At 42.6% G+C, this 11,467-nt stretch overlaps 1 protein-coding gene across 1 annotated transcript; it reads right to left on the bottom strand.

Moving 5' to 3' along the window:
- Positions 1 to 6,108: 6,108 nt before the first annotated feature.
- FAM240A (family with sequence similarity 240 member A) lies at positions 6,109 to 10,247 on the bottom strand. Its single transcript, XM_065885920.1, has 2 exons — positions 10,099 to 10,247; positions 6,109 to 6,211 (listed from the first exon to the last, which is right to left on the bottom strand). The coding sequence occupies exons 1-2, from the start codon at positions 10,239 to 10,241 to the stop codon at positions 6,109 to 6,111; spliced, it is 246 nt and encodes an 81-aa protein (XP_065741992.1). The 5' UTR covers positions 10,242 to 10,247.
- Between the last annotated feature and the right edge of the window lie 1,220 nt (positions 10,248 to 11,467).

Consider the following 11,467-nt stretch of genomic DNA (forward strand, 5'->3'; position numbering starts at 1 on the left):
GACCCAAAGCAGCCAAAAATAAATAAATAAATCTATTTAAAATTTTTAAAAATAAATGTATTTAAAATTTTTTAAATAAATTTATTAAAAATTTTTAAGTAAATAAACATTAAAATTTTTTAAATAAATTATTTAAAAATTTTAAAAATAAATAAATAAATTCCCTTATTTATTTTTGGCTGCGTTGGGTCTTCATTGCTACACGCTGGCTTTCTCTAGTTGTGGCGAGCGGGGCTAATCTTTGTTGCAGTGCCCAGGCTTCTCATTGCTGTGGCTTCTCTTGTTGCGGAGCACAGGCTCTAAGTGCGTGGGCTTCAGTAGTTGCGGCTTGTGGTCTCTAGAGCGCAGGCTCAGTAGTCGTGGTGCACGGGCTTAGTTGCTCCGCAGCATGTGGGATCTTCCCGGACCAGGGCTAGAACCCCTGTCCCCTGCATTGGCAGGCGGATTCCCAACCACTGGGCCCCGAAGGAAGCCCCAGTAAGGGAATTTATTATTCAGATGCAGGAGTACCTCGGGGAGCCCAAATTGGGAAAGCGGCCAGACCCTGAGAAGGACCAGAATTGGGAGTGGAAGACTGCCAAGAACCATGGAGGGTGCTTTTGTCACCCCTATGTTTTTCACCAGGTGTCTACTTCCCTCTCATTTCCTAGCAGTTAGGCTTTCCAGTCTGAGGGCAGTGGTGGCCCCTGGAGCTCTCAGATCTCCATGGTATTAGTTCAGATGCTCGGAAGGAAATGGATTCTTCCTTGGCCCCACCCCACCCCACCCTGGGGAAATGTCCGTTGGATCTGTGCCATTCTCTCTTCTGAACCCGGGTCAGGACAGGATTTTGTGGTACAAGCGTGGCTGTTGTGGGGACCACAGATCTGGAGAGGAATAGCCAGAAAGGAACTTCTTTGAGTTTAGCTCTGGACAGACACTGCTCAGAACAGTTAAGGGTGGAAGCGTGACTGGGTTCCAACAGGAGGTCTGTTGAGGTCCTGTGGGTGTTTGCCATTTGGTCATGGTCCCCTTGGATCTATGGGGACTAATTGTTTTCTACTCAGTACACTCTTCACTTTTTATTTGAGAAACTGATCCTTCCCCATTCCATGTAGGCCTGGTGGGAATCATACAGTATTTGTTCCTTCATGACTGGCTTATTCCACTTAGCCTAATGTCCTCAAGATTTATCCATATTGTAGCACGTGTCAGACATCCCTTCCTTTTTAAGGCTGCATCGTGTTCCATTATATGGATATACCACATTTTGCTTATCCATTCATTCATTGATGGATACTTGGGTTGCTTCCACCTTTTGGCTATTGTGAATAATGCTGCTATGAACATAAGTGTACAAACATCACTTCAAGATCCTGCTTTCAGTTTTTTGGGTGTATACACAGAAGTGGAATTGCTGGATCATATGATAATTCTATGTTTAATTTTCTGAGGAACTGATATATTTTTTCCACAACAATTGCACCATTTTACTTTCCCACTAATAGTGCACAGGCTTTCAATATCTCCACATCCTCACCAACACTTCTTATTTTCTGTATTTTTTGATAGTAGCCGTCTTATGGGTGTGAGGTGGTATCTCATTGTAATTTTGATTTGCATTTCCCTAATGATTAATGACGTTGAGCACATTTTCATCTGCTTATTGGCCACTAGCATATTTTCTTTGGAGATTTATATTGCATTTCTACTTAAATATGTCTACTCAAATGCATTATCCATTTTTGAATTAAGTTGTTTATTTTTTGTTGTTGAGTTCTAGGAGTTCTTTATATGTTCTGGATATGAATCCTTTATCAGGTATATGATTTGTAAATGATTTCTCCCATTCCATGGGTTGCCTTTTCACTCTGTCGATTGTGTCCTGTGATATAGAGAAGTTTTTAATTTTGATGTAGTCCAATTTATCTATTTTTATTTGTTATCATATCCAAGTCAAATCCAAGAAATCATTGTTAAATTCAACGTCATAAAGTTTCCCCCTGTTTTCCTCTAAGATTTTTATAGTTTTAGCCCTTATGTTTAGGTCTTTGATCCATTTTGAGTTTATTTTTGTAAATGATATAAGGTATGTGTCCAACTTCATTGTTTTCCATGTGGGTATCCAGTTTTCCCAGCACTATTTGCTGAAAAGACTGTCCTTTCCCTATTGAATGGTCTTCCCACCCTTGTTGAAAATCACCTGACCACATATGCAAGAGTTTATTTCTTGGCTCTCTATTCTATTCCATTGGCCTATGTGTCCAGCACCACATTGTTTTGATTATTTTAGCTTTGTAGAAAGTTTTGAAGTCAGCAAGTATGAGACCTCCAACTTTCTTCTTCTTTTCCAAGATTGTTTTGGTTATTTGGAGTTCCTTGAGATTCCATGTGAATTTCTATTTCTGTAAAAATCACCATTGGGATTTTGATTGGATTGCATTGAATCTGTAGATTGCTTTGGGTGGTATTGACATCTTAACAATATTAAATTTTCCAATCCGTAAACATGGGATGTCTTTCCATTTATTTGCATCTTTAATTTCCTTCAGCAGTGTTTTGTAGTTTTCAGTGTACAAGTCTTATGCCTCTTTGGTTAATTCCTAAGTATTTTATTCTTTTTGATGCTATTACAAGTGGAATTTTTTTCATAATCTTTTTCAGATATTTCATTGTTGTTGTATTAGAAATGCAATAATACATTTTGTTTTGTGTGTTTATTTTGTATCCTGCAACTTTTCTGATTTCATTTATTATTAGTTCTAACAGTTTCTTTTGTATGTGTATGTAATCTTTAGGGTTATCTGTATATAAGATCATGTCATCTGTGAACAGAGATAAACCTTTTATTTTCTTTTTCTTGCTTAATTGCTCTGGCTAGACGTTCAGTACTGTGTTGAATAGAAGTCATGAAAGTGGGCATCCTCTTCTTTTGGGACTCCAGTGACACAAATTTCAGATCTTCTGTTATTGTCCCACAGGTCCTGACACTCTGTTTCTTTCTTTTTTTTTTAAAGAAAACGATTTTCTCTTTCTCGTTCAAATTAGATAATTTTATGAACTATCTGAAACTTCACTGATCCTTTTTTCTGTATTTTCCATTTTGTTGTTGAGCTCATCCAGTGTTATTTTTGTTGTTTGTTTATTTTGGTTATTGTAGCATTCATTTCTAAAAGTTCCATTCAGTTCTTCTTTATATCTTTTGTTTCTTTGCTGATATTTTTACTTTTTCCGTTTGCTTAAAGAGTGCTTGTAGTTGCTTGTTGAAGCATTTATATAACTGCTTTAAAATCCTCATATAATTTCAACCCCTGTGTCATCTCAGTACTAAGTGTCTGTTGATTATCCTTTCTCATTTGAGTTGAGATTTTCTTGGCTCTTGGTATGAGTCATTTTGGACTATATCCTGGACATTTTGAGTACAAGGCTAGGAGACTCTCCTTTTTATGTATCTATTTTAATAGACAGTTATGTTAAGAACACATGTCCTGGCCCACTTTTGTGGGCTACACTTCAAATGTCAATTACTTTTCAAAGCCTTTGCTTTTGTGGTCTGTTGCTTGTGTGCTACCCAGAGGCCAATTTGAAACCTATGGTATTCCACACCATAGTTCAGCTCTCAAAGTTTTTGCTGTTTGAGCCTGGTCAATTTTATAAATGGGATGTGTCCAGGACTTGATACATAGTTTGAAAGCATCCCATTCTGCTATGGACTGAATTGTGTCCTCCCTGCCCCTCAAACCTTACCCTGCCCCAAATTTATATGCTGAAGCCCTAATCCTTCATGTGATGGTATTTGGAAATGAGGCCTTTGGGGGGTAATTAGGTTTAGATAAGGTCATGCAGGTGGGGCCCTTGTGATGGGATTAGTGTCCTTATAAGAAGAGACACCAGAGAGCTTGTTCTCTGTCCCTCTCTCCCCCTCTCCCTCTCTCCCTTTCTCTCTTTCTCTCTCCTCATACCATGTGAGGACACAGTGAGAAGCGGCCATCTACAAGACAGGAAAGAGCTCTCACCAGAAACCGACCGTGCTGCCGCTTTGATCTTTGACCTCAAGCCTCTAGTACTGTGAGAAAAGGCACTCATGCTTCTCTCCCTGTCTCTTTCCCCCCAGTCCCTGCTGCCAGGACACTGAGGACTTAGTGTAGGCCTTCTTACCTCTTGGGAGGCATCTGCAGAACCTCCTGGCTGGACTTCCCACCTTTGTCCTTCCATCTTCCTGTGCAAAGTAATCCTCCTGAACCATGGCCACTGTGGCTCTCCCCTGGCCAACACCCTTCAGTGGCTTCCTGTGCCCTTGGGAAAAGCTCATACTCTCATCCAGCAAGGCCCTGAATGCTGATTTCTGCAGATTCAGCTCTTGCTACACCTTCTCCTCACTCCCATTCTAGCTTAGCTAAATGTATTCCCTCAAGGCACCCAGGACCTGAGCCCTGAATCTTGCCTTCACTGGATCATGCTTACTTGGGTTTAACTACCCTGTTCTTAAGAAGCCCTCCCTAGACCAGAATGGGTCCCCATATCACGTTGGCACCTTTGCCTGCTGTGGCTCCCAGTGCTATTTAGTCCCTCACACTTATTGCCTTGGCTTTTCTGCCATCTTCCCTAGACTGTAGCCTCCAGAGTCATCACTTCTGGTTTACTCTGCTGTATTTGGTCGTACAGCACAGTGCCAGGTATGCGGTGAATGGATTAATGCACAACGAATCTTCACATGCATTATCTGCCTCACTTGGCTGCATTTAGATTCCAGCAGCAGCGTTCTGCAGTTCATCACGGGAGGCCTTTTCTTCTGAGAGCCTCTCAGCCTGAAAGCTCTGTCTTTTCTTCTCCTTCTGTTTAATTCCTATTTCCCTCTTATACCCAACAAAAATTCCTCTTTCATCAATCTCAAAAGAACCCAGCTGGGATTCGTGGTTTATTAGTTGAATTGAATCTCAGGTTGAATGAGAGACCATAGCAGGAAGGAGGGCTCTAAGCCCTGTTTCCTGGATCATATGAGTGTGGAATCTGAGGAAATGCTCCCCCAACTCTTCTTGCCTCCTGGTGGCTCCCATCTGGGCTCCCTGGGGATGTGGATGGAAGCACTTTAGGGCACATCAGGGCATTTAGAGGACTGGAACACCACACTTGCTCTGTTCAGAATTGCCTCTGCCTTGCTCTCTGTGTCTCCTGGTAACACTGCCCCTTAAATATGTAAGGCTTTGTAGGCACTGCCTACAACCATCAAGCACTTTACAGAATGTAAGCATCTCTCTGCTCCTTTGCCCTGGTTGGGAAATGTTGCACCAGGCCTAGTTACAGTTTGCACTTTTAGAAGCAGCAACCCTGTATGGGGACCTGAGAGATGGCTGGGCAGTGACAATGATATTTCAAAGTCCAGAATCTATGTGACAAGCACTTTGTTGGGGTGGCCAGATATACTTTAGCTGAGCTGACAGAGAGCCAACCAGTGCCAGCATGTGGAGATTTAAAAGAAAGCAACAAAATGAAGAACATGTATACCAGTGATGGCATGGCAACCAAGTTTTATTAAAATTATCCCGATCTTATTGAATGGTTCTACGTAAACATGTTTTTGAATAAGCCTATTAAATTCATGTGAAGAAAAATAATATTAGATCAGTTAATTTGTAAACCTTATTTTAAGGACTATTTACATTATTTTTATTTCTGCAGATAGGTGCATTTCTCTTCTCATAAAAAGAAAACAAGAGAAAGGATTACATGGTGCTGTTTCCTAGGAGAAGTGTGGAGCAAAACTAATGTGCGATGTTTAAAGTATGACCGTGAAAATCATCCCCCCCTCATGTGCTTAGAATTTCAAATATTGGGATTTCAAAATTAGAAGATAATTATATGGAAATAAAGTATGCTGCATGGAGCTTTGCTGTTAGATAATCTCGTCTTTAGACACATTGGGGATAATATTCTGGTCCCCATGCAGAGAGGACTGCCTTGGCTAATAATTCCCACTCAGCATTGGGGAAGGATTCACAGGTAAATCCCCACAGGATTTACAGGTGGGGGAAACAATAGTATGGGATCTGTATGGTGTAGCAAAGGGACTCAGGGATTTGCACTGGCTTGTCCTGGCAGAGTGACCTCAGTGCTTTGTATCCTCTTGTGTCAGTGAAGCTCTTGGCCAACATTGGCCCGCTTTTCTGTCTCATCTGAATTGTTCCGTAGTCTCAGCTTTGTTTCCAGTTTCTGCTTCCATTCTTCTCTGAGCCTGAAAATAGAAACAAAATATACACAAACGGAGTATTCATCTCCATGGCTTTTGGTTCAGGGAAGCTTCCTTCCTTTTTATTCTGAAGGTGTCTGTGTATGCATGTGTGTGCATGCATGTGTTCAGGTTTTAAAAGGTATGCAGAAGACTTGCAAATTAAAATATATACATATTTGAACTCTCACTTCTGTTTGAGCACTATTCTAGTCTTAATTCTCTGAAATTTCCCTTGAAAGTGCAATATCTTTAAAGTACAGGAGGGGGAAAAAAACTTCAATCTAGAATTATTTACCCAGCAAAGTTATCTTTCAAAAACAGAGGTGAGATAAAGTTGTTTTCAGATATGCAAAAACTGGAAGAATTCACTACCAGCAGACTGTCACATATGACATGTTAAAGGAAGTCCTTCAAGCAGATGGAAAAATGACACCACATGGAAATCTGCACAGTGGAACGAAGAGCACCTGGAAGGGCATCTGTGTGTGTGTGTATTAATGATTTTTTTTTCTTACTATTTAAATCTCTTTAAAAGATAGTCAGTGGTTCATGGGAATTCCCTGGCGGTCCAGTGGTTGGGATTCTGCGCTCCCACTGCAGGGGGCACGAGTTCTATCCCTGGTCAGTGAACTAGGATCCCTCAAGCCGCACGGCACAGCCAGAAAAAAAAAAAAAAAAAAAAGATCATCAGTTCAAAGCAAAACTGTTAATGATGTAATATGGCGTTTATAACATATGTGGAAGTCAAATTGTACTCTGTATAATAACACAAAGACCAGGAGCAGAGAGATGGGACTAGATGATTGTAAGGTTCTTACCCTCTACAGGAAATAATGTATCATTTGAAGGTAGACAGTGATAAGTTAAAGATGTATATGTAAATGTTAAAGCAACCACTAAAATAACACACAGAGATATAGTTAAAAAGCCAAAAGAGGAGATTAAATGGAATCATTAAAAATGTTTAATTCAAAAGTAGTCAGAAAAAGAAAGGGAATAAATAACTGTTGAGAGAAAAAGGTGACAAATAACAAGATGGTAGATTTAAACCCAATCATACCAATTAATGTTAATGACATAAGTAATCCAATTGAAATGCAAAGGTTGACAGATTGCATTAAAAAATATCCAAATATATGTTGCCTATAAGAAACTCATTTTAAATATGAAGACATAAATAGGTTAAAAGTAAAAAGATGGAAAAATATCCCATCTTAACCCTAATCAACGAAGGCTGGAGTGGTTATATTAACAACAGACAAGGTAGAGTTCATAGCAAAGAATATTACCAAAGAGAAAGAGGGTTGTTTTGTAATAAACGGTTTAATTCATCAAGAGTATATAATAATCCTAAACATTTATGTACCTAATACAGAGCTTCAAAATACATGAAACAAAACGTGATAGATCTGTAAAGAGAAATAGATCTGCAAATCTTCAGTACCCATATTTCAAGCATCAGTAAAACAGACAAGAAATCAGTAAGGATATAGTTGAACAACACTGTCAACCTACTGCTCCCCACTAATTAAAGGCAGTAACTCCCCAACATCCCTCTTCTGTCAGTGTTTGTTTCTCTATGATAAAAATAACAAGGAGGAAACTGAGGCACAGGGAGACTTGCTACTCACCCAGAGGGCTCTTCCTTTGGCATCTTGCTGCTGCTATATTCAATTCTGGGTTAAGTGGGAGTGTGGAGGAGGCAAGGGACCTGACATTTGTGAGCCCTGGGCCCTGCCCCATGCTGGGTGCTTTAGGCACATTTTCTGTTTGTTTGTTTTTTTTTTTTTGCGGTACACGGGCCTCTCACTGCTGTGGCCCCTCCCATTGCAGAGCACAGGCTCAGCGGCCATGGCTCATGGGCCTAGCCGCTTGGCGGCATGTGGGATCTTCCCGGACCGGGGCACGAACCCGCGTCCCCTGCATCAGCAGGCGGACTCTCAACCACTGCACCACCAGGGAAGCCCTGATGTGGACTATTTTTAAAGTCTTTATTGAATTTGTTACAATATTGCTTTTGTTTTATGTTTTGGTTTTTTGGCCACAAGGCATGTGGGATCTTAGCTCCCGGACTAGGGATCAAACCTGCACCCCCTGCACTGGAAGGCAAAGTCTTAACCAGTGGACCATCAGGGAAGTCTCTAGGCACATTTTCTTATTCAAGCCTCAGAACAACCTAATGAACCAGAACTGTCTTCTACAATTTATGAAGGGACAACATGGAGTAGTGGTGAGGAGCAGAGAGTCTCTGGAGCCAGACTGCCCAGGTTCAGATTAGAAGAGGCAGGAGAAGGATAAATAAGAAGTTAGAGCTTTGCGACCCCACCAACCAAAAGTGTCTTTCCTGCAGTCTTTTTTATGTGCATGGAGAGATCCTGCACACATATATTTTAATGTTTTAATAAAACACAGTTTGTTTCAGAGCTTATTTTATTCACCCCTTGGCTTACTCCTTGCTTAGAGACAAGGTTTTTGCATCTTCCGCAGGTCAGTTTCACTCCACCTGAGGCCTTCTGTGTACTGCCCTGGGGGACACACACGTGGCACAGGCCTCAGTGTGGCCTCTGGTGTGCAGCATGCTGAGTGGTCTGGCCTCGGGGGAGGAAGATGGCAGGGACTCCCCAGATGACTGGCCACCTGACTCAGCTTCTCTGAGAATCCCTGGACAAGATGCCCTAACACAACGCCTCAGCAGGTAGGACAGTCTGCTTTTTCTTGCCTGTGGCCAGGAATATGGCTGAGCAGGTCTCTGCATGTAGAAGAGGCTGGGTTTGCCTCTAGGGCTCAGGACGGGGTTTTGGAAGGTAACAGTGAATATAACTCTTGTGAGTTCATGCATGTTCTCAGCCTAGCAACCGTGGACTGACAGTATGGAGTCACGGGCCCTGCCGTTGGGCCAGCACACACCTGTCCCACCAGCAACTGGCTACACACTAGCTGTGGTCTTAGTGAACAGACAGTGGCTGAGCTGTTCCCTATGAGGGGGTAGACAGCCCGACCTGTCTTTCCCTGTGTTCTGTGGGTGACCCCCTGCAGTCATCGAGAGGCAGTATGTGTGAGTGTGGTGAGGTGCTAGTGTTCCTAGAGACAGCAACGCTGATCTGCTCATGTGAGTTACTGCTCTCCACTCGACTTGCTTGGCTAGAACAGGGATGCACACCAGAGGGCTGAGAGCCCATTGGCCCTCCTCCTAGCACCATGCAGGACGTCCTGTGTCTTGACCCAAACGAGCACTGAGAATTAATTGGTCATTGTCTCCTTTGCTTGATTGCTCTTCATGGATACATCTGCTGATCTGCTCCCCAAATTTAGTGTAACCCTCACACACTAGAAATGGTGACAGAGAGGAGAGATTTTTCTGTTTATACAGATAAGAACTAGAGTGTACATTTGTTAGCTTAGAAGAATTTATTATTATTTATTTATTTATTTTTTGCCGGCACGTGGCATGTGGGATCTCAGTTCCCCCACCAGGGATTGAACCTGCATCCCCTGCAGTGGAAACATGGAGTCACCAGGGAAGTCCTAAAGAATTTTTAAAATTACTGCCCATAACCATAGATGGTGACAGGACCATATGCATGGAAAATCAAAATAATTATGTCCTCTAGGATGCCCATCTAGCATTCCTCTGGGGAAATCAATTTTGCTTTTAAAAAACAGACAAGTAAGTGTGGGTATGATGTGTCCATGTGGGTTCACGGATTGTAACAGATGCACCTCTCTGGTGGGGCATGTTGCTGGTAGGGGAGGCTGTGTATGGCGGGGGAGGGGGTGTATGAAAGCTCTACTTTCTGCTCAGTTTTGCTGTGAGCCTAAAACTGCCCTAAAAATTAAAGTCTATTTTTAAAAATTAATTATCGATAATAAAAAATAGACAAGCCACATACTTTCCCAGCGCACTTCTTCCCAGGCGATGCTCTTCTGATTCTCGGTAGTAAGTCTGTTTGCCAATTTCTCTTTCCCAGAAGCGTTTGAGCTCGTCACAGGTGTTCCGGCAGAAGACCTCCCGGCGGACGTACTGATTGTTCATCCCCTGAAAAAGAAAATATCAGCCGAACCCCCGTAGAACACGCTCTCTTGGACTCTGGAAGGTACAGACCCTGCTATTTACCTGAGGGAGACCCAGGTCAAGCACAGGACCTCATGGGGAGGTACACTGGTTTGTTGACAGGATCCAGGGATGTGAAGGCAGAAGCTCCCTGCTGGAGCCTGGCGTGTCTCAGGCACCTAGCAAATAGCTCTGTCCTTCCTTCCTCCTTACAGATGAACGGCCCCTTGGCTTTTTATCAGCAAGTAGTGTGTGACAGGCATTTTATGTCTTTAGTTATCACCACATCCCCATGAGTCAACATTTCCTTCCTCCTTTTAAAGGTGAGACATTTGAGGAGTGATAGAATTTGCTTGTGGTCCCACAACTGTAACTGGCAGAAGGCAGGCTGCACACTTCTGAATGTTTTCAAGCCCTTTACTAAAGAAGTTTGTCACAGAAAATGGTCCCAACATCTGACACAACCGAGCAAGCAGCTTTGAGGTTTGTGCGTGCCTGTGTGTGTGCACACGCTTGTGTGTGAAATCATACATATCAGATACTCAAAAATGGTCACTTTTTTACATGAAGAAACCCCTGCCCAACTCCTAGACCTTGGTTGGTCTAGCAGACAGGTCAAAAGCAGGGGCTGGAGGGTGAAAGTGGGTGCGGGGAAAGGGGTTAGTGGGCTACTGGAAATGTCCAGGGAGGAGCTATGACCAGGTGGTAGAGGCAAGGGTAATGAAGGCATTCCGGAGGTGGTCAGCACCACGTGGTAAACAAAGGTGAGGGATGTCAGTGGAGCTGCACTGGCTGTGCCTGTGCAAAGATGGGCAACCAGAGGAGGAGGGCCATGCAGAGTGACCTTGAGCAGTGCTGGACAGAGTTTGAGTTGCCTGGGCGTTAACATCCAAGGGGAAGTACTGAAGGGGCATCTGGACACCTGGGTCTGGAATCAGCATGAAGGTCTGGATCACAGCTCCCTCAGAGGGACTGACAAGGGCAGTGGGGCAGGGTGGAAGCAGAGAGGGGTTTGAAGCCAGACATTCACTGCAGACCTATTTGTCCATTAACTTGATGCACCTTCTGTTTGACAATAAGTTCTCCAGGCCTCAGACTCCTCATCTTTAAAATTTCTCTGAAGATTAAATTTGATCATGAATATTCAATTGTTTCACAGGTTAGAACTTTTGTAGTTCTAAAACCTCAAACTGTATAGGATATAGTGT

Source organism: Phocoena phocoena, chromosome 10, assembly GCF_963924675.1.
Source record: "Phocoena phocoena chromosome 10, mPhoPho1.1, whole genome shotgun sequence".
In the NCBI taxonomy this organism is placed as follows: Eukaryota; Metazoa; Chordata; class Mammalia; order Artiodactyla; family Phocoenidae; genus Phocoena; species Phocoena phocoena.

Excerpts from the sequence above, each read along its gene's own strand:
- FAM240A (XM_065885920.1), bottom strand. The coding sequence starts at position 10,241 with ATGAACAATCAGTACGTCCGCCGGGAGGTCTTCTGCCGGAACACCTGT. Across the intron at positions 6,212-10,098 it reads GGAAGAAGTGCGCTGGGAAA|GCTCAGAGAAGAATGGAAGC; the intron begins GTATGTGGCTTG and ends TTCTATTTTCAG.